Source organism: Lissotriton helveticus, chromosome 4_1, assembly GCF_964261635.1.
Source record: "Lissotriton helveticus chromosome 4_1, aLisHel1.1, whole genome shotgun sequence".
NCBI classification, from domain to species: Eukaryota; Metazoa; Chordata; class Amphibia; order Caudata; family Salamandridae; genus Lissotriton; species Lissotriton helveticus.
In genome coordinates this window covers 1454205924-1454233847 of record NC_136063.1, presented here as the reverse complement: position 1 = coordinate 1454233847, position 27924 = coordinate 1454205924, and the positions used below count along the sequence as shown (strand labels likewise).

General features: G+C 49.1%; 1 protein-coding gene across 4 annotated transcripts in view; it reads right to left on the bottom strand.

The window, feature by feature from the left end:
- Positions 1-27924, bottom strand: part of RIPK1 (receptor interacting serine/threonine kinase 1) — a 225027-nt gene that overhangs the window by 152929 nt on the left and 44174 nt on the right. For all 4 annotated transcript variants that reach the window (XM_078688033.1, XM_078688031.1, XM_078688034.1 and 1 more), the window contains one exon: positions 20179-20384. In XM_078688033.1, the coding sequence (XP_078544159.1) occupies positions 20179-20357 (179 nt within the window). In that variant the 5' untranslated portion in view covers positions 20358-20384. The remainder of the gene's footprint in view (positions 1-20178; positions 20385-27924) is intronic.

Below are 27924 nucleotides of genomic sequence, written 5' to 3'. Positions count from 1 at the left end.
GATTGCGCCCGACATCGCCTGGTTCCTTCCTGGTTCCATCCTGGTCACTGGCTAGTGACCCAGACTCTGTCCTCTCTGCTTTCAGGTACTCTACATCTTCGATCCACCCTTGGATCCAACCGGACTCTTCTCTCCTGTCAACCTGCAGCATCTTCATCTCCAGGCTCCATAGAACTCCACGACGAAACCCGACACACTTTGGCATCTATGCACCCGCTTCCTGTGGGTGAGGTAACGATAAAACACCGGTGCTCCTGTAGTGGTTTACACCTCTAGTGTCCTAGTTTTAAGTGGCTAAATTCTAGTCCAGTCGGAAGACTTCCAAAACAGTAACTTTGTAACTTTTACGCACCATTGACTTTGCATTGGTGCATGCGTGTGCTTTAGGAACTGCACCCGTATCCTGCGGGCCTCTCCCGTCCTAACTGCTGTTAGTCCAGAGTAGTCCCAGCGATTCACAAGGCCCTAGGCCTTACCATTGTTCGAGACGTGGTTCTTATACCACTATTTTAGTATATAGTTTAAGTGGCCACCGGGCCTATCCATAACTGTGCAACTTTTGTATGTTTAACTGTGCTTTTGTTTAAACGCTTGTGCCTCTGGTCTCATAAAGAGTACAGAGGATTGTTCTAGTAATAAATACATACATTTTTATAATATATAACTTGTGTGGTGTCCATTCATTTGATATTACAATATGCCCTCTTGAGTTAAGCCTAAGACTGCTTAGGTCCATGCTACCCCTAGGATAGCTTGTCTATAAAGTTGACTTACAACCACCCACCATAAGGGTTGTTTGGACTGATACAAGGTGATCACTAGAATAGTGAACACCATACATCAGGCCAACTTCTCACATCTTGGCTTCCGTTTGGGTCCAGGTGAGCTTAGCATCCAAAAAGGGGACGAACCGTGGGACTTGCTACCACGCCGAGTCCCCTATGCTATCTTTGACCCATTGATTGTAGGGTAAGGGCAGAGGCACTATGTGCTGGCTATGAATCCAGTTCTTTCGGCTGGTGTGCGGGTGGCAAGGAGCACCTGGACTGGTCCCTTCCACGTCGGCTCCAAGCTCTTTCTCTAAAAATTGCGAACGAAGACAAAATCACCAGGCCGAATATCATGTCCTGGCCCCTTGGGTACTAGTGGGAGAGAGTCCTGGATCTGTTGGTGAATAGAACGCAGACTTTTTAGTTAACTCATACAGATAATGCACCAACAGAGGATATTCAATTCCTGAAAACCGACATGGATGTGGGACACCACAGACATTTGCTGGGCGCCTGAACACGACCTCATAGAATACGCTGTCGCACTTGTGGACAAAAGGGCTAATGGTAAATCATCTGGCCACTGCAACCCTGTACTCTCCTGAATATTTGCCAATTTCAGTTTAAGGGTACCGTTGTACTTCTCAAACAAACCTGCTGATGGGGGGTGAATCACAGCAGGAATTTTTTTCTGATATGTAGTCCCTCACAAACCAACTTAATGACTCTCGCGTTAAAGTGACTTTCGTTATCACTCCAAATCAAACTGGGCAAGCCGATGCGAGGAAAGCACTCCTTCAGGAGTACTTTTGCGGTCGCTAAGGCTGTGTTTTCTTTTGTGGGATAGACCTCAACCCATTTACTGAATGCACAAACAACCACTAACACAGATTTCAAATTGTTGACTCGGTCCATTTCTATATAATCTGAGTGGGAGGTGCAAAATTACCAGGTGACGTAGGGGTACCCTTTCCAGGATTGTGCATCATACACACCATTCAATATTTAACCAAATGAGCAGCAGTCTTTGTGAAGTTATCATTTTGCCGTGCAGCATCTAACAACCTACAAATACCTTCAGCATGGATATGAGCTGGCCCTAACTACAGGAAGAACATATGCATCTGGCAGCATCCATCTCCGTTTCCCTGACTTATCAGTCCAACACCCCTCCTCATCCAAGCGTGCTGTGATTTCCTGCCATACCACTAATTCCGCGATCGTTGACTCACTCTGTATCTCCTTGACACTTTCCAGTGTATCCTCAAACATGGTGATCTCGAGCACCCACCCAGCGGGACCTGCTACAAACATCTTTTTCATCTTCATTCAGGCTGTCTTCTTAGCTGTCTGGTCTGTGAAGGCATTCCCCTTACCCACATTGTCAGTGATTGTCTTGTGTATGCGGCACTTTAATATCGCTAATTTATTGGGGAGTGTCAAAGCCGACAAGAGCCTATGTATAACAGGGCCATGCTGGATTTTCATCCTGTGTGAAGTGAGAAACCCCCTCACTACCCAGAGCCTCTCAAAATTATGGGCGACTCCAAAGGCGTACTGACTGCCAGTGTAGATATTGACAGCCAGTCCCTCACTCAACTCACAGGCTCTAATAAGGGCAACAAGCTCTACAGCTTGGGCCGACAGATAGGGAACTTGTGACGTCTCAACTACTGTGTAGTGATTGAGTACGCAGCAGTTGTAGGGCCATCTGGTAACTTAAAACAAGAGCAATTGACATTTAGTTCCCCTTGGGGGTCAGATAAGGGAACATCAGTCAGGTCTACCCGTCCCTTCGTCTCTTCCTCCGTCTGAAAGATACAATCATGTATGTCAATTTCCTCAGTCTCAGAAGGGAGGGGTAGTAACGTGGCTGGGTTTAGAATGGCACATCTTTTAATCGTGAAATGTGGCGCAAAGAGAGTCAACTCATAACCGGCCTGACGTGCACTGGTGAAGTGCTGTGTCTTGGTCTTATTCAAAAGAGTATCCACAGCACAGGGCACCATGACTATGAGGTCAGTATCAAGTACGAGTCCAGCTGATTGCCTTATAGAGACGGCCACTGCCGCGCCACTCTTAGACAGCTCAGGAGGGCTTTTGCGACAGGGTCAAGAAGAGCAGAAAAAAAAGCACACATCTGTTGCTTATTTATTTATAAAGTTTTATAGAGCGCGGACTAGATCCCGAAGGATATCAGAGCGCTTTACAGTACAGTAAGATCAAAGCAAATCCAGGAAAGAGATATGCATTTAGAAATAGCACAACTTGTTAAAAGCAGGCATGGGCAAAATCTGAAGTAAGTTGACAACATTTGCAAAATTCCTTACTTTTCTTCATATTTTGCATTATGTAATTTCGTTTGATAGCTCCAAAGGCCTGTTTTAAAACAGAGAGCGCACAACCAGCCGTCTCGTGTACGTACAGCACAAACGGCTTTGTGTAGTCAGGCGTACCAAGCCCAGGCGCAGAGCAAAGCGCAACTTTTAATTGCTCAAAAGACTGCAGACATTCAGGCGTCCACGGCAAGGGTTCATGCACATCTTTAGTGGTTAATGCAGCAAAGGCTTTGTTAGTAATGAGTAGATAGGGATCCATTGGCGACAATCGGAAGTAATGCCAATACAAGCGGGCACCTCCCTCTGAGTGTTTGGGATAGGCATTTTAACAATGGCACTGCTGCCCTCAGTAGTCAATCACCTACCCTCCTTCAGTAGGTGACCCAAAAAGGTAGCCTCTTGTCGACAATATTGAAATTTGGAAACTGACACTTTATGTCTGTGGTGTGCTAAATGCAGCAACAATTTAACCGTACTGCCTTTGCAACCCTTTTCAGTGTCAGAAGCAATGATAATGTCATCTACATATCGAAGTAATACATTGCCTGAGGGAAGCATGAGGGAGTCCAATTGGGCTTTCAAGGCATGGCTATATATACTAGGGCTCTCAGTATAGCCCTGAGAAGCTCGACAGAATCTAAAGCTTCTGCCAGCGAGTGTAAAACTGAAAAAGTGCCTGCTGTCTGGATGGATTGGAATACTGAAGAATGCGTTTTTCAGATCAATGACAGAAAAGAATTTAGCGGAGGCAGGAATCATCGTCTGAAGGGCAGTAATGTTTAGGGACCACCGGGAACTGAGGAACCACTATTTTATTAATTTCATGCAAGGGATAATACTGTCCACCACTATTGTCATCGAGGTAGTTACTGTCCGGACGCTCCTGAGGCGGCAGCATGCTGAGCTCTGTCCTGTCCACCAGCTCCACGACCCAGTCCATGAGAACCTCGTCCTATAGGGACCGCAAACTTTCTGTAACAGCACCGGACACTCGCTACGCCAATGTCCCTCCTCCTTACAATACGCACACTGATTAGGCCCTACAGGGATAGTATTCCAATTAGTACGAGATAGCTGGCAGGCCGTACCACCATGTCCTCTACCATTCCCTCGAGAAGCCTGCTGCAACAACACCTTCATTTTTAATTCTTTATGCTTTTTCTCCACCTTCTCTGTTTCCTCATTTTCCCTGTGCTCATAATACTGTGCCATACTTAATATTACGGAAGCGGAGGACGTTGTCCAAGTGCTCTCCGAGGCCTGCAACCGAGTCGCGATCTCAGGAAGAAGGTTCGTAACAAATCTGTTAATGAACAATCAGACACCTCCCTCCACCGACAAATCCTGCCTGCTAAAATCCCAAAACACACCTTCAAATCGAGTGAAAAAAATCAGACTCACTTTCATCTTTCTTCTTCTGACATGCCGTTAATTGTCCCAATCTACCCTTCTCGTGGAATAAGAGAGTGCATATAGGTAATAATTCGGCCAGGCAAAGTTACTATTTCGGCTTAGTCCTCTAACCAGGCTTCCTCTCCTGGTCCCATGCTTTAATCTGATCCCAAGAACCACCCAATTCCAGAACGTGGTCCTGTGTGTGCGCACCTGACTCCAAATATCAACAGGCACCAGTAAACCAAAAAACATTTCAATATCTGCAAGCGTCATCACGATCGATGAAGCAGCCTCTGTTAATTCCTTATAATATGCAGTAGCATTTTTCCTAGGGATGGCTAACTGAGTCTTAAGGGAAAAAACCTCACTTCTTTTCCATGGAGAATAAACCCATTGTTCCTGGAAACGGGACTCTACTCTTGGTCTAATAACAGTTTTCTGCTGATCCCGTAGCTCCGGTAGTTCAGGGTGATATATGGGATGTTCGGGTGCCAAATGAAGGCAGTAACCCGATTAGGGCCACCCGGGTAACTCACAACCATCTCTCAGCCTTCCAAACAAATGAAGATTTGGTCAGACACGCCCAGACTGGAATTTTCCAGTTAGTAGCCGTGAACAAAGGAGATACAGAAGGATGAGCTGCAATCCTGGGACCGGGCATATGCTATGTCAGCATTAAGTTTACTCCGCCTGTGCTCGCAGCTCTAAGGGTGGGAGCAGGCCAGCTAGTGTGAAAGGTATATGATATATGACAACAAAAAGGTCTACTCATTATTACAGCGAAGCTCAACTGTGGAGAAATACAACACAAAATATTGCAGCTGCTTTCTGCTGAGGCAGACAGAATCAGACAGAAATTAGTTTCGATCATGGCTCAAAATGGCGGCTCAACTTAAAATGGTGCCGCAAATGCTAACTTTACATAGAGCAATATGCGAGCAAAACGAGTACATAGCATTTACATTTCAACAACAAAACTTCAGGGTGGTGAACAACACTACCAAGAGATCAAAACAGACCCCATGAAAAGTCTCAGACAATGTATTTTATTTCGTTTTTTCACCACACTACAGTGTAATATAACACAAATACTTTATCACATTGGCATCAAAATCAGCAGAGTAATTTCTTTAAATCCGAGTATTTTGGGCCCTGAAGCTTAGTTATATGTCAGGACCAGAGGAGAGGATTCGGTTTTCTCCGTTTTTACTTTATTAACAGTTGCCACTGCATTTCCCATAAGGCACAGGAAAGAAATGTTGTTCCTAACAGCCGATGGCAGTCCACATTCTTATATGTTTTTCTTCCTAGCTAGATTGCAATCCTTTTTCTTGGCCGCTCCTTCATGAGATTAACAGACTCCTGCCTCCCTCTGAATAGCAGCTTGACTATTGATGATAATTCTTAATGTTTTTGCTGGCTTATTGTTTATAATTTTCTTATGGACAAGACTTCATTTTCACCCAGATCGCAGTAGCATGTTACCTTCTGCTTTGCATTCGGTTGGGTGTGTTGAAGCCGCTGATAGGTGGAGTGCTCCTTAGATTCTGGTCATTGGATGTACCATTTCCAAACAATCGCAAGCACATCCACAGGACTCCGGAGATTTTGCATGCTCCATTCTTGCCATCAAAACAGCGCTATAAAGATCACAGCGCTTGAGGATATTTTTGTTTTTCTTGCTCAGTCTGTAACTGGATACCCCAAAGATGCGATCAATGTTACCCCTGCAGGAGTAACGTTGAAGGACACTGCAAGTGTTGTTGCGGCTTGCTTTGGGTACCCATTGTGGTTGTCTCAAGGGTTACACCAACAGCGTTTCATACCAAGAGACTGCAGGATGGTTTGTGTTCCTTTTGCTGCCGGGATTCATACCTTCCGTGGTCCCTGTGGGTTAGTAAATACTATGACCTTATTACTTCCACCACTTTTCAAAATGCAACAGAGAGAACATAGTTGTTATGAGGAGTGTTAGACCTGGCACCTTGGCGTGAGTTTCCCTTCCACTTTTTGCTGTTGTGCCTCAAATGTTTTGATGGTGTCTGCTACTCAGGGCACTGCGCCACGGCCAACCCGTGCCGCAGTGCAAGTGCTCCCTACTGTAAAGTGTACATATGATTGATGTCCATGATTGGTTCATTGGATTTACTATTAGTCCCTAGTAAAGTGCACCAGGAGTGCCAGGGCTTGTGAATGCCAATACTGCTAGTGGGCCTGCAGCGCTGGTTGCGCCACCCACAGAAGCAGCCTTAAAATGTGTCTAGGGTCTGCCATTGCAGATCCTGCGTGCAGTCTGGTACTGTCACCCTGGCTGGGCAAGTGCACACACTTGCCAGCCCCTGAACCTTCCCTTAACTTCATATTAGTCACCCCTATAGTAGGCCTGAGGGCAGGGTGCATTGTAGTGTAAGGTAGAGCATGCCCTGATGTGTGTGGCATGTTCTAATAGTGAATTACTACCAAATTCGTTTTTCACTATTGTAAGGCTACCTGTTCCCTTCTAGGCCAGATGAGCTGCTGGAATTATTACACTCTATAATCCCAGCAGGCTCAGGGAACATGGTAGAAATTCGTGTTTAGTATGCCTGAACTCAGAATAATAAAATACTTCTTTTAGTAAGGTTTATTTTAATATCCTGTGTTTGCAAATGCTACTTTTAGAAAGTTAGCATTTGCTTGCCTAACCATTTCAGCCCGCCTCTGCTTGGATGTGGATCTGACTGTCTGGTGTGTGTGAGTGACAGGGCTGGGAGTTGACAGGTAGTGATTAGCAGGAGGACCCCTTAATGGGTGGTGGGAGTGTCCCCTGAATGATGCATCAGGCTGTGCCCCTGCCACCACAATGCTGGCTCCGCCCTCCTGGGGAGCGACTGATGACTCAGCCTGCACCTGGCCCAGGAAGGACCGAAGCTTGTAAACAAAGTGCTCAGGCCACTCCTGCCCTCTCAATGCCGGCTCCGCCCCCCTGGGGAGCGGCTGATGTGCCTGCCCTCACACTGAATGCAGAAGTCATAAGCACCCACAACAAGTACTCAGAGACTGGAGCAGTTATGCAGAGGCCCCCCTGGCTTGCTAGAACAAAAGAAACTGGGTATAAAAGTAGGAGCCCTGCTCCTTGTAAATTAGATCCTGTTTGTGCTACAAGAGAAACTCTGCCCGAAGAGAAGGACCTGAAAGGACTACAAGGAGGAGTGCTGACTCTGGCCTGTGTCTGGTGCCTTGCTGCCAAAGGAGAGGAGAAGAAAAGACTACAAGAGACTTTTGCTTTATTTTTGAACTTTGTGCCAAACTCTGCTGAAAAGATCTCCAAGGGCTTGCTGTGGAACTTGCCCCCTGACCAGCGCTCCAGGAACAGTGAGCGCTACCCCCCGACTAAGGCATCTGCTGGGTGTGCTGCTTATCGCTGCAGCGCTGATTGAGGAGGACGAGGGCATCTACCCCCCGGCACACCGTGACCGTGAGTTCAGCCAGCCGCCCTAGCATCGTGAGGCCCAGCCGCCGCTGGCCCGAGCACCGCGACGGCGTCTGCCTTTCGCCCCACGAGAACAAAGTAACGGAGGACCCGTCCGGTCCAAGCATCGAGGTCTACTGGGCAAGCGCCGTAGACTCCCCCGCAAAGACGGACTGCCGCCCTTCTGTCCTCCCCCGCTATCAGCACCCTGTCTGACTGCCCCGCTGAAAGGGCATCACCGCGACCGGCACTTTGGCTGGGTACGTCCCGCACTTGGGGACCGTACTGCCACTGCGCCACACCCAGCCGCCGCCGTCAGGACCGAAGAGGAGACTGAGCGAAGGACCTGAGACCCCATCGAGCACCGCCGCCCTGGGCGACCCGTGACCTGCTGCCTCGAGCCGCAGCTCGCCCCGCCCGTCAAGGAAGCAACGCGACGTGGGACAGCTCCCTCCCCTGCAGCCGTCCTCTTCAAAGATCACCCCAAGAAGTTCAAGGTACTGTCTTTGGCCCGTCGCGGAGCGAGCATCCTGCAACCCGAGCTCGCACCGCGCTGACTGATCTCCGGCATCCCGGGAGCCGCACAACCGCTGGCAGCGCGAGCCGCCCCTGAAGCAGAGGCTCGCTCTGCCCTTGGTCCCCGAGGCCCCGCCTGACGCTCCCGAAGGCCCGCGGCCCCCTCTTCCCGAGTCAGGCCCCGCCGGGTAGCTCGTTCGGCAGCTGAGACAGCGGAAAGCGCCTAGAAGCGCTCCAAGACACTGAACCTTGCTGGAACCTGGGCAGAAGGCCCAAAAGATTGCTTATTGCTGAGAAAGAACTGTGACATTGATAAAAGAGTAACTGGAACCTGCTTTTAAAAAGTAACCAAGACTGTATTTACAAGCCTGCTTGAGATTTATATAAAGAGATATATTTTCACAAATACAGTTTGGTGTCATTGTGTGGTGGGTTGGTTGTGATGGTGTGATATTGCAAATGTTTAACCCTACATGCCCCAGAGATTAGCCTAAGACTGCTTAAGCCACACTACCTAGAGGGTAAGCAGAGGTTGTCTTGAAGGTAACCCTCAGCCCTGACGAGGAAGAGAGAGGCCCTGCTTGTCGCCAGTGTTGCACTGCGCCAACCAGAGACTCCCCCTTCCTACATTGGACGCAGCGGTGAGGATTCGCGAATTTACATTTGCAGTGTTTTACCTTAGCTACTGACCATTGCATAGTGATTACAGTCCAGTAACTTAGCCACAGACTTTTTGATTTTTTGATTTTGCCAAAGAAGAAGATCCCTAGCGTTGCAAACATGCCTGGCACAAACAGCATTGATGGAGGAGAGTCCATAGCCTCTGGTGCGCAGGAGCTAGAATGGGATGCGTCAAAGCTGGATGACTACACAAAGAAGCAGTTGAGTTATTTTTGCAGGAAACTCAAGGTTCCACACGCAGGATGCAAGAACAAACCCGAGTTCTACAAGGCCATGAGAGCCTGGATTGAATCTAGGAAGGCACCTGAGGATCAGAATGCACCTGTGGATCCTGTGGGTCTGGAAAAACCAGACAGCGTTCTTAGCTTTGGCAGAGGCCTGTCGCCAGAGGAGCTGGCAGACAGACAGGCAACCAGGGATCATGAGATCAAGATGGCAGAATTGAATTTGAAGGGCCAAATGGAGCTTGAAAGCAAAAAAATGGCTCTGGAAGAAAGAAAACTCCAGTTTGAGTTTGATATGAAAATGAGGGAGATGAGTCTAAAAGAGAAAGCCTTGGATCGTCCTCCCTCTGGTGGCAGCACAACGCCGGTGCAGGTAGAGTCAAGAGTGCACATCCCCAAAGATGTAGTTAAAGAGTTCTTTAAGGGGGATGACATAGGACAGTGGTTTAGGGCATATGAGGTAGCCATGCTTTCCCACCGGGTCCCTGAGAAGGATTGGGGAGCGGGGCTATGGGGAAGGTTCCTTAGCGAAGGAAGGGACACCCTGCTAGATTTGCCCACTGAAGACCAGAGATCCTATCCCCATATGAAAGAAGCTTTAATGACCAGGTATGGGCTTACCCCTGAAATGTATAGGCAGAAGTTTAGGGGGTGTAATAAGCGGCCTGGGAATACGTATGTGGAGTTTGTGACTTTTTTTTGCAGAGCACTGGATGGTTGGGTGAAGGGTAACAAAGTGAATGATTTTCAAGGTCTCTTTGATTTAATTGCATGGGAGCACTTGTCTGATCAATGTTTTCCTGAGTTACGCCAGCACCTGATTGATAGCAAGTTGTCCAACCCGAGGAAACTTGCTGAGGAGGCGGACCGCTGGCTCAGCACCAGGGTCCACAAGGGTCCAGTGGGAGACTCCGCCAAGGGTGGGCAGGGTCCCCAGCAGAAGAGTGGGGGGGACAAGGGAAAACAGAAAGGGTTCCAAAAAGGCCCCCAAAGTAATCCCCAAGGGGACCAGCAGAAAGGTTCTCAGCCTCCCCCACCCCCTAAGCAGAATGGGGCCCCGACAGGTCGACCTGTTCCAAAGGGGCCCTTCAATTGTTACAAATGTGGTGACCCGGGGCACATAGCCAGTGACCCCAAGTGTCGCCTGTTTGGAAAACCAGCACCCACTGGTGCTCCGCCCCGACAAGTGACCAGTGTTCACTTAGGAGAAGAAGTGATGGTCCCGGGGGGTGGAGATCCTGTTCAGATGACCCTAGTCTCACTAGGAGACAGTGAGATGGTCCCTGCAAGCTACCTGCCCTCTAACACTAAAAAATATGGGCAGGTGGTTACCATCAATGGTAAGAAAGCTGAGGCTCTTAGAGACACAGGAGCCAGTGTGACTGCAGTGAGGCATCACCTGGTGTCTCAGGAGCAGGTTGTACCCCATGCCTACTGTAGGGTTGTCAACGCTGACAATTCAGAGAGTCAGTGTCCGATGGCTCAAGTTCCCTTCGAGTGGGGGGGGTCTCTGGTACTCTGCAGGTCTGTGTGAGGAAAGCCATGCCTGTTGACTGTTTGCTAGGGAATGACTTGGAGGACTCCCCTTGGGAAAAGGTGGAGAAAACGACTCACCTGAAGATGGTGGGTCTACCTGACTGGGCGTGCGTGACCACCCGGTCAATGGCAGCCAGTAGGGGTGATCAAGAGGTCCTGGGGCCTGAGAGAGAGGCCCAGGAACCGGCCTTAGGGAGAAGGCGCAGGGTGCGCGGGAAACCGGCCCCTGAAGTTCCCACGGTCCAGGAGGAAGCAGACCTTGAGGGGGATGCCCTGGAGCCTACTGGGGAACAGATTGCCGAACTGGGGGACCTGCCTGAGCTGACCCATTGGCAGCAAGAAGGAGGCCCCTCCAGGGAGGAATTCTGCAGGGAGCAGAAAGAATGCCCTTCTCTCGTGGGTATGCGGCAGCAGGCTGCAGACCAGGCCAATGGTGTTCAGGCCAAAACACATTATGTGTACTGGGAGAATGACCTCCTGTACTCAGAGCCTAAGGCTGCTGAACCTGGGTCAGCCCGTGTGCTGGTGGTACCCCAGAAGTTCAGAGCCTTCCTACTGGGACTGGCTCATGATGTGCCTTTAGCAGGACATTTGGGGATGGACAAGACCTATGACAGGCTTGTCACCCACTTCTACTGGCCCCAAATGCACAAGAGCTCAGATGCTCATTGTAGGACCTGTCCAACTTGCCAGGCAAGTGGGAAGAGCGGAGGGAAGAACAAGGCTCCCCTCCAACCCTTCCCTGTGGTCAGTACGCCATTCCAACGAGTGGGTATTGATATTGTTGGGCCTCTGGACCCCAAGACAGCCATGGGCAACAGGTTCATCCTGGTCTTGGTGGATCATGCCACCCGGTACCCTGAAGCCATCCCTCTGAGGACAGTGACGGCCCCCGTGGTGGGGCGTGCACTAATGGGAATTTTCTCCAGAGTGGGGTTCCCTCTAGAGGTGGTGAGCGACAGAGGGACCAACTTTATATCCAAGTATATGAAGTCCCTTTGGCAAGAGTGTGGTGTAACCTACAAGTTCACCACACCTTACCATCCACAAGGAAATGGGTTGGTTGAAAGATTCAACCGAACCCTGAAGGGCATGATCATGGGCCTGGAAGGTCCAATGAGGCGTAAGTGGGACGTCCTCTTACCCTGCCTGCTCTTTGCATACCGCGAGGTGCCACAGAAGTCTCTAGGGTTCAGCCCCTTTGAGCTGCTGTATGGCCACCCCGTGAGAGGACCACTGAGTTTGGTAAAGGAAGGCTGGGAGCAATCTCCCAGGAAACCTCCCCAGAATGTATATAGCTACATGCTGGCCTTCAGAAACCAAACCAGGCGCTTCAGACAACTTGCTGAGGCAAATCTGGAAGCAAGCCAGGAGGAGATGAAGCGGTGGTACGACCAGAATGCCACTCTGGTAGAGCTTCAGCCTGGACAGGAGGTGTATGTCTTGGCCCCAGTGGAACCCTGTGCACTTCAGGATAAGTGGACAGGCCCATTTGAGGTTGTGGAGCGCAAGAGCTCAGTGACATACTTGGTGGACATGAAGACGCCCAGGAATCCTTTAAGGGTCTTACATGTCAACCGCCTCAAGCCCCACTTGAAAAGGTCCGAAGTGGGCATGCTGTTGGCCACTGATGATGGAATGGAAGAGGAGTCTGAGCCTCTTCCTGACCTCTTAGTGGCCTGTGAGAAGGATGGGTCAGTGGATGGAGTTAACCTCTCACCCACCCTGACCCCTGAGCAACAGGAAGACTGCCGCCAGTTGCTGGGGCAGTTTCCAGACCTGTTCTCCCTGGTTCCTAGTGTCACAGAGTGGTGCGTCCATGATGTGGACACAGGAGACAGCTTACCTGTGAAGCATAAGGCTTACAGGGTAACTGACAGGGTCCGGGCCTGCATCAAGGAGGAGGTCTCCAAGATGCTTGCTCTTAGGGTGGTTGAGTCTTCCAGCAGTCCTTGGTCCAGCCCCGTGGTCTTGGTCCCAAAGGCTGCTGCGCCGGGAGCCACACCTGAACTCCGGTTCTGTGTGGACTACAGAGGACTCAATTCAGTCACCAAGACTGACGCGCACCCTATCCCCAGAGCTGATGAGCTCATTGATCGGCTAGGGGCTGCCCGGTTCCTCAGCACGTTTGATTTAACGTCTGGGTACTGGCAGATCGCCTTGACCGATGGGGCAAAGGAGAGGTCAGCATTCTCCACACCAGATGGGCATTTCCAGTTCCGGGTTATGCCATTTGGGATGAAGAATGCCCCTGCCACCTTTCAGAGGTTGGTCAACCAGGTGTTGGTCGGGCTGGATGAGTTCAGTGCCGCCTACCTGGATGACATCGCAGTGTTCAGTGGCACCTGGCCAGAACACCTGCGGCACCTCTGGGAAGTGTTGATGGCGCTGCGCAAGGCAGGCCTCACAATCAAGGCAAGCAAGTGCCAGATTGGGCAGGGTTCCGTGGTGTACTTGGGACACCAAGTGGGGAGTGGCAAGGTGGCACCCTTGCAACCCAAAATTGAGACCATCCTGGCTTGGGAACCCCCCAAGACCCAGACTGCAGTGAGAGCCTTCCTGGGGCTCACTGGGTATTACAGGAGGTTTGTCAAGGGCTATGGCACTATTGTGACCCCCTTGACAGAACTGACTTCTAAGAAGCAGCCCAGGAATGTGATTTGGACTGACACCTGTCAGAAGGCTTTTGACACCCTGAAGACTGCCATGTGCACGGCGCCCGTGCTCCTGGCTCCTGATTTCTCCAAGGAATTCATAGTGCAAACAGACGCTTCAGAGCATGGTGTAGGGGCTGTTCTCTCACAGATGACTGAGGAGGGCTGGGACCAACCCGTAGCCTTCATCAGTAGGAGGTTACTTCCACGGGAAAGTAGGTGGAGTGCAATAGAGCGAGAAGCATTTGCTGTGGTCTGGGCGCTGAAGAAGCTAAGACCCTACTTGTTTGGGTCTCACTTCCGGGTTCAGACGGACCACAGGCCCCTCAGATGGTTGATGCAAATGAGGGGTGAGAACCCAAAACTGTTGAGGTGGTCCATCTCCCTACAGGGTATGGACTTCACGGTGGAACACCGCCCTGGCACAGATCACGCCAACGCTGATGGTCTGTCCAGATTTTTCCGCCTTAGTGATGAGGAACTCCCTGGGGAAGGGTAGTTCTCCCCACATTTCAGCTGGAGGGGACACGTGTTAGACCTGGCACCTTGGCGTGAGTTTCCCTTCCACTTTTTGCTGTTGTGCCTCAAATGTTTTGATGGTGTCTGCTACTCAGGGCACTGCGCCACGGCCAACCCGTGCCGCAGTGCAAGTGCTCCCTACTGTAAAGTGTACATATGATTGATGTCCATGATTGGTTCATTGGATTTACTATTAGTCCCTAGTAAAGTGCACCAGGAGTGCCAGGGCTTGTGAATGCCAATACTGCTAGTGGGCCTGCAGCGCTGGTTGCGCCACCCACAGAAGCAGCCTTAAAATGTGTCTAGGGTCTGCCATTGCAGATCCTGCGTGCAGTCTGGTACTGTCACCCTGGCTGGGCAAGTGCACACACTTGCCAGCCCCTGAACCTTCCCTTAACTTCATATTAGTCACCCCTATAGTAGGCCTGAGGGCAGGGTGCATTGTAGTGTAAGGTAGAGCATGCCCTGATGTGTGTGGCATGTTCTAATAGTGAATTACTACCAAATTCGTTTTTCACTATTGTAAGGCTACCTGTTCCCTTCTAGGCCAGATGAGCTGCTGGAATTATTACACTCTATAATCCCAGCAGGCTCAGGGAACATGGTAGAAATTCGTGTTTAGTATGCCTGAACTCAGAATAATAAAATACTTCTTTTAGTAAAGTTTATTTTAATATCCTGTGTTTGCAAATGCTACTTTTAGAAAGTTAGCATTTGCTTGCCTAACCATTTCAGCCCGCCTCTGCTTGGATGTGGATCTGACTGTCTGGTGTGTGTGAGTGACAGGGCTGGGAGTTGACAGGTAGTGATTAGCAGGAGGACCCCTTAATGGGTGGTGGGAGTGTCCCCTGAATGATGCATCAGGCTGTGCCCCTGCCACCACAATGCTGGCTCCGCCCTCCTGGGGAGCGACTGATGACTCAGCCTGCACCTGGCCCAGGAAGGACCGAAGCTTGTAAACAAAGTGCTCAGGCCACTCCTGCCCTCTCAATGCCGGCTCCGCCCCCCTGGGGAGCGGCTGATGTGCCTGCCCTCACACTGAATGCAGAAGTCATAAGCACCCACAACAAGTACTCAGAGACTGGAGCAGTTATGCAGAGGCCCCCCTGGCTTGCTAGAACAAAAGAAACTGGGTATAAAAGTAGGAGCCCTGCTCCTTGTAAATTAGATCCTGTTTGTGCTACAAGAGAAACTCTGCCCGAAGAGAAGGACCTGAAAGGACTACAAGGAGGAGTGCTGACTCTGGCCTGTGTCTGGTGCCTTGCTGCCAAAGGAGAGGAGAAGAAAAGACTACAAGAGACTTTTGCTTTATTTTTGAACTTTGTGCCAAACTCTGCTGAAAAGATCTCCAAGGGCTTGCTGTGGAACTTGCCCCCTGACCAGCGCTCCAGGAACAGTGAGCGCTACCCCCCGACTAAGGCATCTGCTGGGTGTGCTGCTTATCGCTGCAGCGCTGATTGAGGAGGACGAGGGCATCTACCCCCCGGCACACCGTGACCGTGAGTTCAGCCAGCCGCCCTAGCATCGTGAGGCCCAGCCGCCGCTGGCCCGAGCACCGCGACGGCGTCTGCCTTTCGCCCCACGAGAACAAAGTAACGGAGGACCCGTCCGGTCCAAGCATCGAGGTCTACTGGGCAAGCGCCGTAGACTCCCCCGCAAAGACGGACTGCCGCCCTTCTGTCCTCCCCCGCTATCAGCACCCTGTCTGACTGCCCCGCTGAAAGGGCATCACCGCGACCGGCACTTTGGCTGGGTACGTCCCGCACTTGGGGACCGTACTGCCACTGCGCCACACCCAGCCGCCGCCGTCAGGACCGAAGAGGAGACTGAGCGAAGGACCTGAGACCCCATCGAGCACCGCCGCCCTGGGCGACCCGTGACCTGCTGCCTCGAGCCGCAGCTCGCCCCGCCCGTCAAGGAAGCAACGCGACGTGGGACAGCTCCCTCCCCTGCAGCCGTCCTCTTCAAAGATCACCCCAAGAAGTTCAAGGTACTGTCTTTGGCCCGTCGCGGAGCGAGCATCCTGCAACCCGAGCTCGCACCGCGCTGACTGATCTCCGGCATCCCGGGAGCCGCACAACCGCTGGCAGCGCGAGCCGCCCCTGAAGCAGAGGCTCGCTCTGCCCTTGGTCCCCGAGGCCCCGCCTGACGCTCCCGAAGGCCCGCGGCCCCCTCTTCCCGAGTCAGGCCCCGCCGGGTAGCTCGTTCGGCAGCTGAGACAGCGGAAAGCGCCTAGAAGCGCTCCAAGACACTGAACCTTGCTGGAACCTGGGCAGAAGGCCCAAAAGATTGCTTATTGCTGAGAAAGAACTGTGACATTGATAAAAGAGTAACTGGAACCTGCTTTTAAAAAGTAACCAAGACTGTATTTACAAGCCTGCTTGAGATTTATATAAAGAGATATATTTTCACAAATACAGTTTGGTGTCATTGTGTGGTGGGTTGGTTGTGATGGTGTGATATTGCAAATGTTTAACCCTACATGCCCCAGAGATTAGCCTAAGACTGCTTAAGCCACACTACCTAGAGGGTAAGCAGAGGTTGTCTTGAAGGTAACCCTCAGCCCTGACGAGGAAGAGAGAGGCCCTGCTTGTCGCCAGTGTTGCACTGCGCCAACCAGAGACTCCCCCTTCCTACAAGGAGGAGGTTGTAGATCTCATCACTTGGGACAATACTATCACTGTGGTGGCAGCTTCTATACAAAGGGTGGTGCAAAGTGCTTTGGGTATTTTTAGGAAGAAACGTATGCCTTGTTCTGTGGTCCATCTAGAACTCCTGCCTAGAAGTAAAGGCCTGACTCCCCCTCATGGGGCAGTAGAAACCCTGATACCCAATGGGCCAAATTCCCACTAAGACCAAACGAAAAAGGGAAGAGCATAAACAAGATACCGCTTTTAATAGGCTGCAAGTAGCCTTCCTCGCATGGTCCAAGAGTATGAAAGATAAGGAAGGCTAAAAGGATCCTTCCCTATTGCCTCCAGCAACAATGTTGCTAATGATTCTGGGCTTGTCCAATCCATTTCCCTCCCTGGATGGCTAGGAGAAACACTTAGAATCCCCTAGGGATTTGGACTTTGGTTCTGACACCGGTAAACTGTGGCGCACATCTTCTGACCCAAGAAGCAGATAGGTGATCAAAAACACCAGAAGATAGGCTGGACCCAGAGTATAATTACCCTCCCAGATCCTCATCTTGGGCTACGGCGGATAAAGTAGCACAATACCTGTTTAGCCATCTCAGGGAGGCCCTGGATCAAGAATTAAGGGGTAGACAGAGTCAAATACCCTGTTCTACTTTGGAGGGGAAGTTGGTTGCAACACCTGAAATTGATGGCTAGTTGGTCACATTCATAATTCGTAAAGGACAATAAGAAGGGCAGCGACAGGTCCTTGCGGGCTAGCCAGGATAAACCACTGGATGTGGCAGGCTCTCTTACAAAGATCCTGGACATGGCTGAGGAGGTGGGAGAATACAGTACATGTATCTGGCCAGTGTTCATATCAGGTTGGGGATACGAGCTGTGATAATTTAAGGGAAATAATTTCAAAAAGGGGTGGTGATGGACAGAGTATCTGAGTTAATCAGAACACTCCTACCCAGTCAACAGATCAGGGCTTGATCCATCACCGTTTTTTAGCTCACTGCACCATCCCAGTTCAGAACCTGGCTATATGCAAATTAGTCTGTCCCTGGCCCAGTGCATCATGGGAACAGAGCAGACCAAACTACCAAGCCAATTCTTCACTGGAAAGGAAACAAGCGTCCGGGGACCGGTTTCTGGCATTACAGCCGTCTTCGGCCCGGCTTGCTTGAATCCTGATGGTGCAGTGAGCAAGGGACTCATGTCTGAGCATACCCTTCCACACTCATGGTGGCCAAAATAATTTCAAAAAGGGGTGGTGATGGACAGAGTATCTGAGTTAATCAGAACACTCCTACCCAGTCAACAGATCAGGGCTTGATCCATCACCGTTTTTTAGCTCACTGCACCATCCCAGTTCAGAACCTGGCTATATGCAAATTAGTCTGTCCCTGGCCCAGTGCATCATGGGAACAGGGCAGACCAAACTACCAAGCCAATTCTTCACTGGAAAGGAAACAAGCTTCCGGGGACCGGTTTCTGGCATTACAGCCGTCTTCGGCCCGGCTTGCTTGAATCCTGATGGTGCAGTGAGCAAGGGACTCATGTAGTCTGGTCTGCCCTGTTCCCATGATGCACTGGGCCAGGGACAGACTAATTTGCATACAGCCAGGTTCTGAAACTGGGATGGTGCAATGAGTTAAAAAACGGTGTTGGATCTAGCCCTGATCTCTTGACTGGGTGAGAGTACTCTGCTTAATTCAGAGACTCTGTCCATCACCACCCCTTGTTGTAAATAAGTGATAATTTAAGGGAACATAAACTGTGCCATCTTTACAGAGAGATGTAGGTCTCTTCTAATCAAGGTGAACCCGAAATTGGGTGACCCACTTAGGCAGCAATAGCATGTTTCTAGGGCTAAGACTGCACTGAAAGAAAGACTGATATCAACTTGCATACCAGTCACATGGAACCAAAGTGGCAAATGTCCTCAAGCTCGACTATAGCGTTGCTATTTTAAAGAAGAAGCATTTGGAGCTCAAATGAATCATTGACACATCCACACGTTTCCTGGACCAAAATGTGTGCCCTCTATGCTGAACTGTTAGTTTGGTAACCTTCCAAACAGTGATTTGAGTGTCCATGTCCATAAGGACATTCCGGAGTTTGATGTTTAGCTTCCCAAAATGCTTGTATGTCACAGATCAAGAAAAGAATGAGTTCAGATAAATTAAAAATGGAACCTCTTCAATTGTCAATCTTTTTGGATATTTGGGGATTTCAAGAACCCCTAGGATGGGTCTTGTTTTTGCCATCGCGATACAAAAGGGGATGATGGACGGAGCATTTGAACAAATCAAACACTCACCCCCAGTCAACTGATCTGGGTTAAATCCATCACCATTCTTTAGTTCACTCAGCCACCCCAGTTCAGACATGGCTATATGCAAATCAGTCTGACCCTGTGCCTTATGGGAACAGTCCAGCCCGAACTGCCAAGCCATGTCTTCCCTGGACCGGAAACAAGCATCCTGGGACCGGTTTCGGATTCATAATCCTCATCAGCCAGGCTATCTTGAATCCAGTGGCCAAGTGAACAAGGGACTCACGTCTGAGTATACCCTGCCACACATGAGGCACAGGGTCAGACTGATTTGCATATAGCCATGTCTGAACTGGGGTGGCTGAGTGAACTAAAGAATGGTGATGGATTAAACCCAGATCAGTTGACTGAGGGTGAGTGTTTGATTTGTTCAAACGCTCCGTCCATCATCCCCTTTTGTATCTCTTTGTTTTTGCCATCAACTTCACCAAATGTTTCTATGTTTGTTATATGTGAGGTCCTTTGTATAACAAAGGATAGATGACTGCAGAGGAAAGCCAAAGTAAAGCTACCGAAAGACTTCAGAAGATGCCGGCAGTGGAGGTGGAGATGGCCAGATTAATGATTTTTCCTTTTTTACAGTCCTTTATTTTCAACTTGGTATTGGCCTGGCTTCAAGTGACAATACATTACTTTAGGATTTATCAGGCCATGTGAGTGGTTAAAACCCCGCCCACTCTCATTGAAGAGAATGGTAGCAGGGTGTTCAAAGAACAGAGCCACTCTTGGCAAGAACATCTGCATTTTATTTGAGTGATAGGCAAACTAGGTTGTTGATTTCAACTATCAATGCAGGATTTAATATGTCCAAAGATACTCTGTAAGAAATCACTGTCACCATGAAGAACCTTGAAAGACCAGAACCAATAAACTGAAACAAAAAGAGAATACTGCAATGGATAAGCACATCCCTCGCCACGCTGGGCATACAAGATTGTGATGGATCATATTGTCAGTCTGTAATTTTACCTTTTCATCTGTTGTGAAAGCTGCCCCATTACTGAAAGGAAGGCCTGTATAATGACAAAGAAGTGCAGCCTCATAGTTTCAGGTTTCTTTGATGTGCTTTGTCAAACGCACAGACTAACTAGTGATGACTAGCATAAAATGCATCTCAGTGCCACTTACTCTGTGCGCTGAGGTCCAGTGTACACAGTTTTCAGTACAACTAGTCCATGCCTTCTGTGAAAGCAGAGTGATACCATTCCAAAGCCACCAGCGTCTAGATCCTGTTTCTCCAGCAGATCTTCACTGCTCATGCGGATTTCTTCCAAAGAGACGTTTCTGCTTGGGGCGCACATCGCCATTTTAGGGAGAATTGAAGACCCTGGAATCTGAAAAAGTACAGAAGTTAGTCACACGTTATCTCGCTCTCAGCTACAGAAAAGAGTAGCACCTGAAATGGTTGCTCTCATCAAAACCGACATTGTTATGATTTGTATCAGGTAGTTTAGTGTGTGAGAGCACCTATCTATTTTACTCTCCAATATCCCTTCCCAAGATGGTCAAACAGAAAATACTTATGCACACCTAAAAGTCCAAGACACCAACAATGCACTCCATATAACGCTCCACATAACTGCATGACATGGTAGAATCTAAGAAGTGGAATTTACACCACCCCCTCTTTATAATTGTAACTTATTTTTAACATTAAGGACACCTTAAAAAGATAGAGTGTCTTCCTCTTTCCTATATGAATCAATTCATTTATTGTACAAGTGTTACAGAAGGCAGTATGCATATTATGTCTACTTTGGAGTATTTACCTTTATGTGACATTCGTCACTCGCTGCCTTGGGAAGCACTTCCATCGAATGTCCTTTGAACAGTTCTGTGTTGAGAAGTGTCTTTAACAGTAAGTGGTTTAACTGTACCTTCATGGACAGGTCGAAGAAAGTTTCAGATTTTGGGGCTCTGTACTACCAATGATAAACTACCAGGTTAACCCATTTAAATGATAAGTGCCAATTTAAAAAGGAGAATTAAAAATAAATGAGTGGGAAATATTGTATGAATGGATTTAACAGAGGGTCTGATGGAGAAACTAAGTCTTTTCTTTTCAGAGATGGTGAAACGTTATGCAATTTGAGTCAGATGATAAAAAGCGTGCTTTCTTGTAAAAGCATACATAATATTAACTCTTCCAGTGCACGGTGAAGTGCTAGTCAAACATAACACAAACAACAGAACACAACCAGCAGCAGCATCTCAAGCTAAGCATCCTGGTCTCCCTGCGCCTCCCACCAACAAGCAGGTCAATACACAAAAAACTATTTAGTTTCAGCTGTAGATTTCTAGTAGGATGTGTAGTGTATAAGGCTGCTGAAGGTAGTGAGAGCAATTCATAACCAATTGACTAGAGCAGCTGGATCATTTAAGCCAAAATAGGGCCTGCCATATGTACAAGTGAATTTGGCTGGCAACGGACAAGGGCACAAGGCACGAAAACCAAAGGTCTTCACCAACCGTGCACACCCACATGCAGGATTTGATAAATACTCAGGTGCCAATTGCTGTATAGAAGATCTTTCTCAGTAAAGGTTGACTGCAGAAAAATAACTATTTCTTTAGCCCATCAGTCTTACCAGTAAGCACTGGCTGAAGGACAAACAGCTTCCAAGTGCTGGAATACGGTGTGCCCACCTTTCCCTACTGAGTAACCACAATCACCATCCTTGCACATGTGTATATTAGCCTTAAGCAAATAAGGGCTGTGTGCATTCACCATCATCCTAGGCAAAGGAGGAATATAAATTGTTTAGGGAGTTGCTGAATGCCTGTAATGTATAATTATCTTAGGGTAAATATTTCACAATGGAGTCTTTTAAAAGTTTGGAAATAAACTGGGAATTATAGGGGACAAATTCATGAACGACCAACAGGAGTTTATGACTTTTGGAATGGCAAAAACAGAAAGAGTGTATGATATAGTTAGTGGCTGCATGAGCTTCAAAGTGTATAACAATTGAGCCTAGCCCTCTATTTTCTAGTTCGATTCAGTGGTTGAGAAGCTTGAAAATAATAGAAGGGAACCCGTCTTAAAAACAGTTAGCATCCAAGAGCCCCAAGAAAATAAATATTTGCGTCATACAAACCCTGCTAATGACAAACCTCATGTCGCTAACTGCACAGAGATTTGAAGACATTTCAAATGCTTTCCATCGGAGGCCCTGAAGGTTACATTTTTTTTAAAGCATTGGGAAAAGGTGTACAAATATTGCTGAACTGAGAAGTCACAGACAAAGGGATCAGATAATTCACAGGATGGCTAAGATACAAGACCTTACGACAGCAAGACATAAAGTGATGGATTTCTCAGACTGTCCAGAGAAGTACAAAAAGTAAAGCCAGAAACTTCTAAACTTGAATGAAAAACTGATTATGATAGGCTTGAATGCCCTTCTTTTGCATGTATCTAGACTGCAGTAATCCATAAAGAAGACCATATATTGACCCAGACAAAGGCACCATGAAGTAGAACAATCTGACATTGTAAACAGGTTACACGTCCACACAGCTACTGATATGCAAGTAAGGGTTCACATGAGGTTCACAGTTATAAGAAAACAAAGGCAGAATGATTGACATATTAGACCAAGTTATATGTTTGAAGTTTGCATAGTGCGAGTTACCTCTCTACCCTCCATTCATTCCATCTATCTCTCAAAAAGATCCAAGTACCTCGCTGTCCATCCCCAAAGAGAATGTTATTAAAAGCTTAATAGTAATAGGATGGCAAAAAGATCTCACACTGATCTATGCATCTGAGGTCATTTATGTATAACTTATTATAATAGTTCAATTTTGTTTAATCATAAGATTTAAATTGATGAAAAAGAATTTGGTATGTGAGAACTAGGTGGAAAAAAACACATTTAGCAATTTGTAGAATACAAATAAAGGTGGTGCTGGTCATAGATCCTCAGACAGAGAGAGACCAATTCGAACAGTTGAAAATATAAACACCTAGTTCAGTGATTTGGTATTCTTACACAGAGAAATTTTGCGGTGGGTGATTCTGTTTGGGGAAATGTTTTTGTTCTTCATTGTAAGAAATTGGTTTAGTGGTTGAGAGGGGTGGATCCCTACTCAAGCAGTAACCACAATCCTTGCTAGGGTGAAATCCTAAGCAAACCCCAAATTGACCTATGTTCAATACTCTGGTAGTTTGACACAGAGCAGTTATGCTTAACTTAGAGGTAATGTGTAAAGTATTTATGCAGCATTTCAAATAGTAACAAAGTAAAAACCCAACACATGAAAAATCCACACAAATTAAGACAAATAAAGTACATTTTAATAATCAAGACCAAAATGACAAAAATGTAATCAGAATAACCTGTGATCTGAAATTTTAAAGACTGAAGTGAAAATAGCGACACAAAGCACCAACTGTGGTATCTGATCGCGCTGTACCGGGACAAAGTTGCTATTTCAGGCCGATCGCAATAGAGCACGGGTGAGCTACATGGACCCACTTGGGTCCGCTTAGATGAGGAGCTCAGTGTTGAGGATGTGATGTGCAGCAGAGGCGCTGGCGAGGTACGGCCAAGGATATGCATCATGGAGGTTCTTGGGATCTGTGAAGTGTGATGTCCTTGCGTGGGAATGCGTTGCACAGCAGCGGTTTCCTTGGGCTGCATTGGGTGAGGCGCTGTCCAGGCTTGGGGGTGGGTCGTGCAGCTCCGGTTCCCATGGGCAGCGATGGGAAGTCCTTGCATTAAGGAAGTCTACCCAGCGGAGGTGATGCATCAGTTTCGAGGGCGATGCGTCGAGCAGGAAGAGCGATGTGCCACAAAGATGCGTCAGTTCTGCCGAATCCAGGGATGGGCTGGGCCAGGCTCAGGCCCACTTCTAAGGGTCCAGGACTGGGGTGGCACCACTTGGGTGGGTAGGACTCACAGATGGTAGAGACCCGGTGCTGTGTTCAAGGTTGTTGGAAACCTGTTTTGTCCCTGAGGCATCTGGTCAGGCGGCCATCCAACTATTCCTTGAAGTAACTCTGGGGTCTTGGGTTCACAGTTGCAAGTCCAGTCCTTCTTACCCAGGCAAGAGGTCAGCACAGCAAGGCAGCAGTGCTTTCAGACAGCAGTCCAGTACAGTGGCAGCCCTTTCAGCAGCCCTCCTTCCTGAGAGAGTCCGTAGGTCCAGAAGTGTACTGAAGAGTCGGGTCCAAGGGTCTAGTATTCATCCCTGATGTTCACCTGGGATTAGAGGAAGCTTCTAGATGTTTGCACCCCCAAACCCCTGAGGTGTCACGCATCCCTTTCCTCCCTGCCGTGGCCCCCTCTTGTATGAGGTCACACAACTCCAGTGTCAAACCCTTTGTGAGAGTGCTCATGCAGAACCTTTGTGATGTTTAAGTGTAGTAGCGTACAGCTCCTATTCCTCGTTAACTCACTGTGGTCCATCCTGCCAGCCCCTCTCTTCCATTTGTCTCGCTGTCAGGGAGCAATACACAAAGACCAACTTCTAGCTACACACTGTCATGTGACCCAGGATCAGGCTGCAGGCACCAAATGGTTAGGACAAGAAAATGCCAACTTTACAAGAGTGGCATTTTCAGGATTGTGACTAAAAATATAACTCTACCCTTAAAGAGGGCTTTTAATTACAATTCTTTAGACAACAAAACTGAACTGTCTACCTGCTCCAAATTGGAAGTAGGCTTCATTGTAGTGAAAAATTAATTTAAGTATTTTTTTTACTACCAGGACATGTAAAACTTAAAAGACATCTCCAACTTTCTAAATACACTGTACCCTGCCCTATGGACTGTGTAGCGGTGACATTTATTAACAAGCATTTGCAATGCAATATGTCTTGCACTACTGGTAGTCTGAGGTATTAGCGTTGCAAATAATAATGCAACGCCAATAACTCACACTTTCAGTAATGCGAGACCTAGCGCATTGCAAATGCTTTCGTAGTGAGCCGGGAACCTGCATTGTATGTCTCAGAGCAGTACCGCAAGCTGCTCCTAGAGGTCCCTAGTAAGCAAGGCACCAGCACTGCATGTCTAGGTGCAGTACCGCAAGCTGCTCCTAGAGGCCCCTAGTGAGCAAGGCACCACCACTGCATGCCTAGGTGCATTACCGCAAGCTGCTCCTAGAGGTCCCTAGTGAGCATCAAACTTTTCATCACATATGGTACTGCACCCTGCAGAAGATATAGTAAACCCACCCTGCATGCAAGACCGCACCACAAGCACATTCAAATACCTATGTCCATATTTACAATTAGTAACTTTGAAATGTGACAAAATAAATATTATATTAAATCCGGATTAGGTTGTACTCTATGTGGAGCTGATAAAGGGAAATTTATAGAAGCTCTAATATAAATGTGAGGTGTGCTAGCGATTAAATTAACCACTGACAACCTAGTTATGACCAAGTGAGTGTCCGGTCTGAAGGCCTTTAAGAAAATAGTGCCTTGAGGTTGTAATTAAAACCTAGGGCGTAACAGAGGGTGTCCTCATGGGAGGTTACAAGAAGAAACAAAGCGGTACTAAGGAGGGTCTACTAAGCCTAATGACCAATGAAAAGCCAACATTTACAATGGACAGGGACAGGAGCCAATTAAAAAGATGGGCGGAAAGGAGGCGGAGCTTTATGCCCATACCTTGAATGCAGCATGTCTTAAAGAGACAGCGCATGCGCTGCCTAGGCGAGACCTAAAGAAGGGCTTAGTACAGTGGGGATGGGGAGGGCAACGGTTAAAAGGGGTTAAGATTTTCTTATACATGTATTGTGGCATTTATATAACACTTTGCACCCCTGACAAGGCCGCAAAAAGAATTTAATTGCAATTGGGTAACCGGAAATCCTTTTCAATACGAATGGACGATAAGGTGTTGTTTTCCAGTGCTTCCTTTGTGGGAGCAAGGCATGATGTTTGACATGTGCTCCAACCATGTGCCAAAGAACCAGAAGCTGTGTTCAAGCTCGATGTGGTGCGAAGTGTTAGATTAGGCATTGACATGCGAGGCAGTACATACTGAATGTGTTTTTTTTTCCTTTCATTTTTGACCGTCTGTCTTATGTCTTAAAGGTATTTTGTGTTTTAAAACAACCACACTTTTAGTGTGCCCCAAAACAATTGTTAAGAGAAAGGTCAGGCGCAGGTTAAGCATGCTTCTCTTTAATGCATCCACCATGACAGTACATCCAGCACCGCTCATCCCACCAGTGGTTCTGCCCCTTACCTAATCACATTCCAAGGATGGTGTACACAAGGCTCAAAGGCATTACATCAGTAAAGGAGATATAACACTAGAAAAAGACAGCATTTAGCAATCATACCTTTTCCCCTTGAAAATGTCTACCGGGCTATGGTTCGTAGACACCTCTTTAAGGGTCTTTCATATTTACAAGTCTGCATAAACCCACTACTTGTGCTGCCTGGAATGGAACAACTCTGAGTGAGGTCCCGGTTTTATAGTAGGAATCCTGGCCTGTGTGAAAAAAGTTTGCAGTTTAGAAATGCTACTCTTTTGCGTGGTTTTCAACAACTGCAACCGTAAAATGTTTCTACCAAAACAAGGAAAACGCAATCCAACCAGAAAATAGCTGGGGGAAATAAAAGCTCATCTTTTGCAGGCATTGTTATCTAATGCACTTGAATGGTGACCCCCTGCCGTGTTCAAACAGCTCTCACATATTGAACATGTCTATAAAAACACCAGGGGGGGGGGGCGTGGCTGAGACAGCGATGTGAGCAGACGTGTCTCACTTGAGCTCCGTCGCCCCGCTGCTCTATTTAGCTTGCTTCAGCGTAGTTTTCGGGGGGTACTCACCCCTGGGGACCCCTACACATCACTGATCCTGCTGGTGCCCCTCCTCGGCGACGAGACGCGGTTGTGAAAGTTCCGGCGGCCGCACCGCCAGCCTTCGGGATCCCCCGCCAACGGCCGCTGGCCGCCATCTTGCCCTGGGTCCGCTGCTGGAGAGTCGGGACGAGCTCCTGGGGAGAGAACCGGCACTGCGGCCCGGAGGAGACACCGGAGCACCCCTGGCCTCACCTGCGGCTGTGTGGGACCAGCGGACCCAGCCTGTCGCCGGCGGAGCCGCGCCGGAGCTGCTGGAGCCGGACTGCCGCCAGCGAGAGGCACAGCGGCGGCCCGGACGCCGCATCTACCTGAGTCCCCGGCCTCGGCGGGAAAACCAGGCCCGGATCTGCGGGATTGCCGGCGGCCCCCGTGCACGCGAGCCCTGGTCGGGACTCCATCGCCCGTCGCTGGGCCCAGACGGTGAGCTGCAGCGCGCTGCCCCCCCCGCCTGCCATCTCCCGGAGGGGCCCGGCGCTTGCGGGGCCCGGCGGTTGGTCTTCCCGCCACATCCCCCCTTTGGCGGAGGGCCGGCCCCCGCACACCGACAATCCCAGCCTGAGCGCCTCCAGCCGCCCTGGACACGTAGACTGCGGCCTGGTGCGCTATTGAGCCGCTGTGTATTGGCGAACCCTGAGCCTTGGTGGACCCCAGCCCTGCAGAACACGACCCCTGGCCGCCTCGCCGCCGAGACCCGGCCCTGCCACGCCTGGCGGACCTCGGACTGGGTGACCCTGCCGTGAGCACACGGGGACCCCAGGGGCCTTTGCCGCCTGTTACCCCCTGACACTGGGCTCCTCGCTGCTGGGAGGCTGGGACCCTCCTGGACACTCCTTGCCTGCTGCGGTGGGACCGGCTGGACGCTACGCTGGGAGGAGGCCCTGCCCGGGGGACTGAGCCACACCACGGGACTGCGAGAGGCCCTCTGCCTGCGGACCCCAGGCCCGGCCTGCTGTGGCCCACCTACAGTCCTCACCTATCCGCCGCCTCCCCCGCCTCCGCGCTGCCTTATCTGCTCGGGTGCGCTACCCACCCTAGCTCCG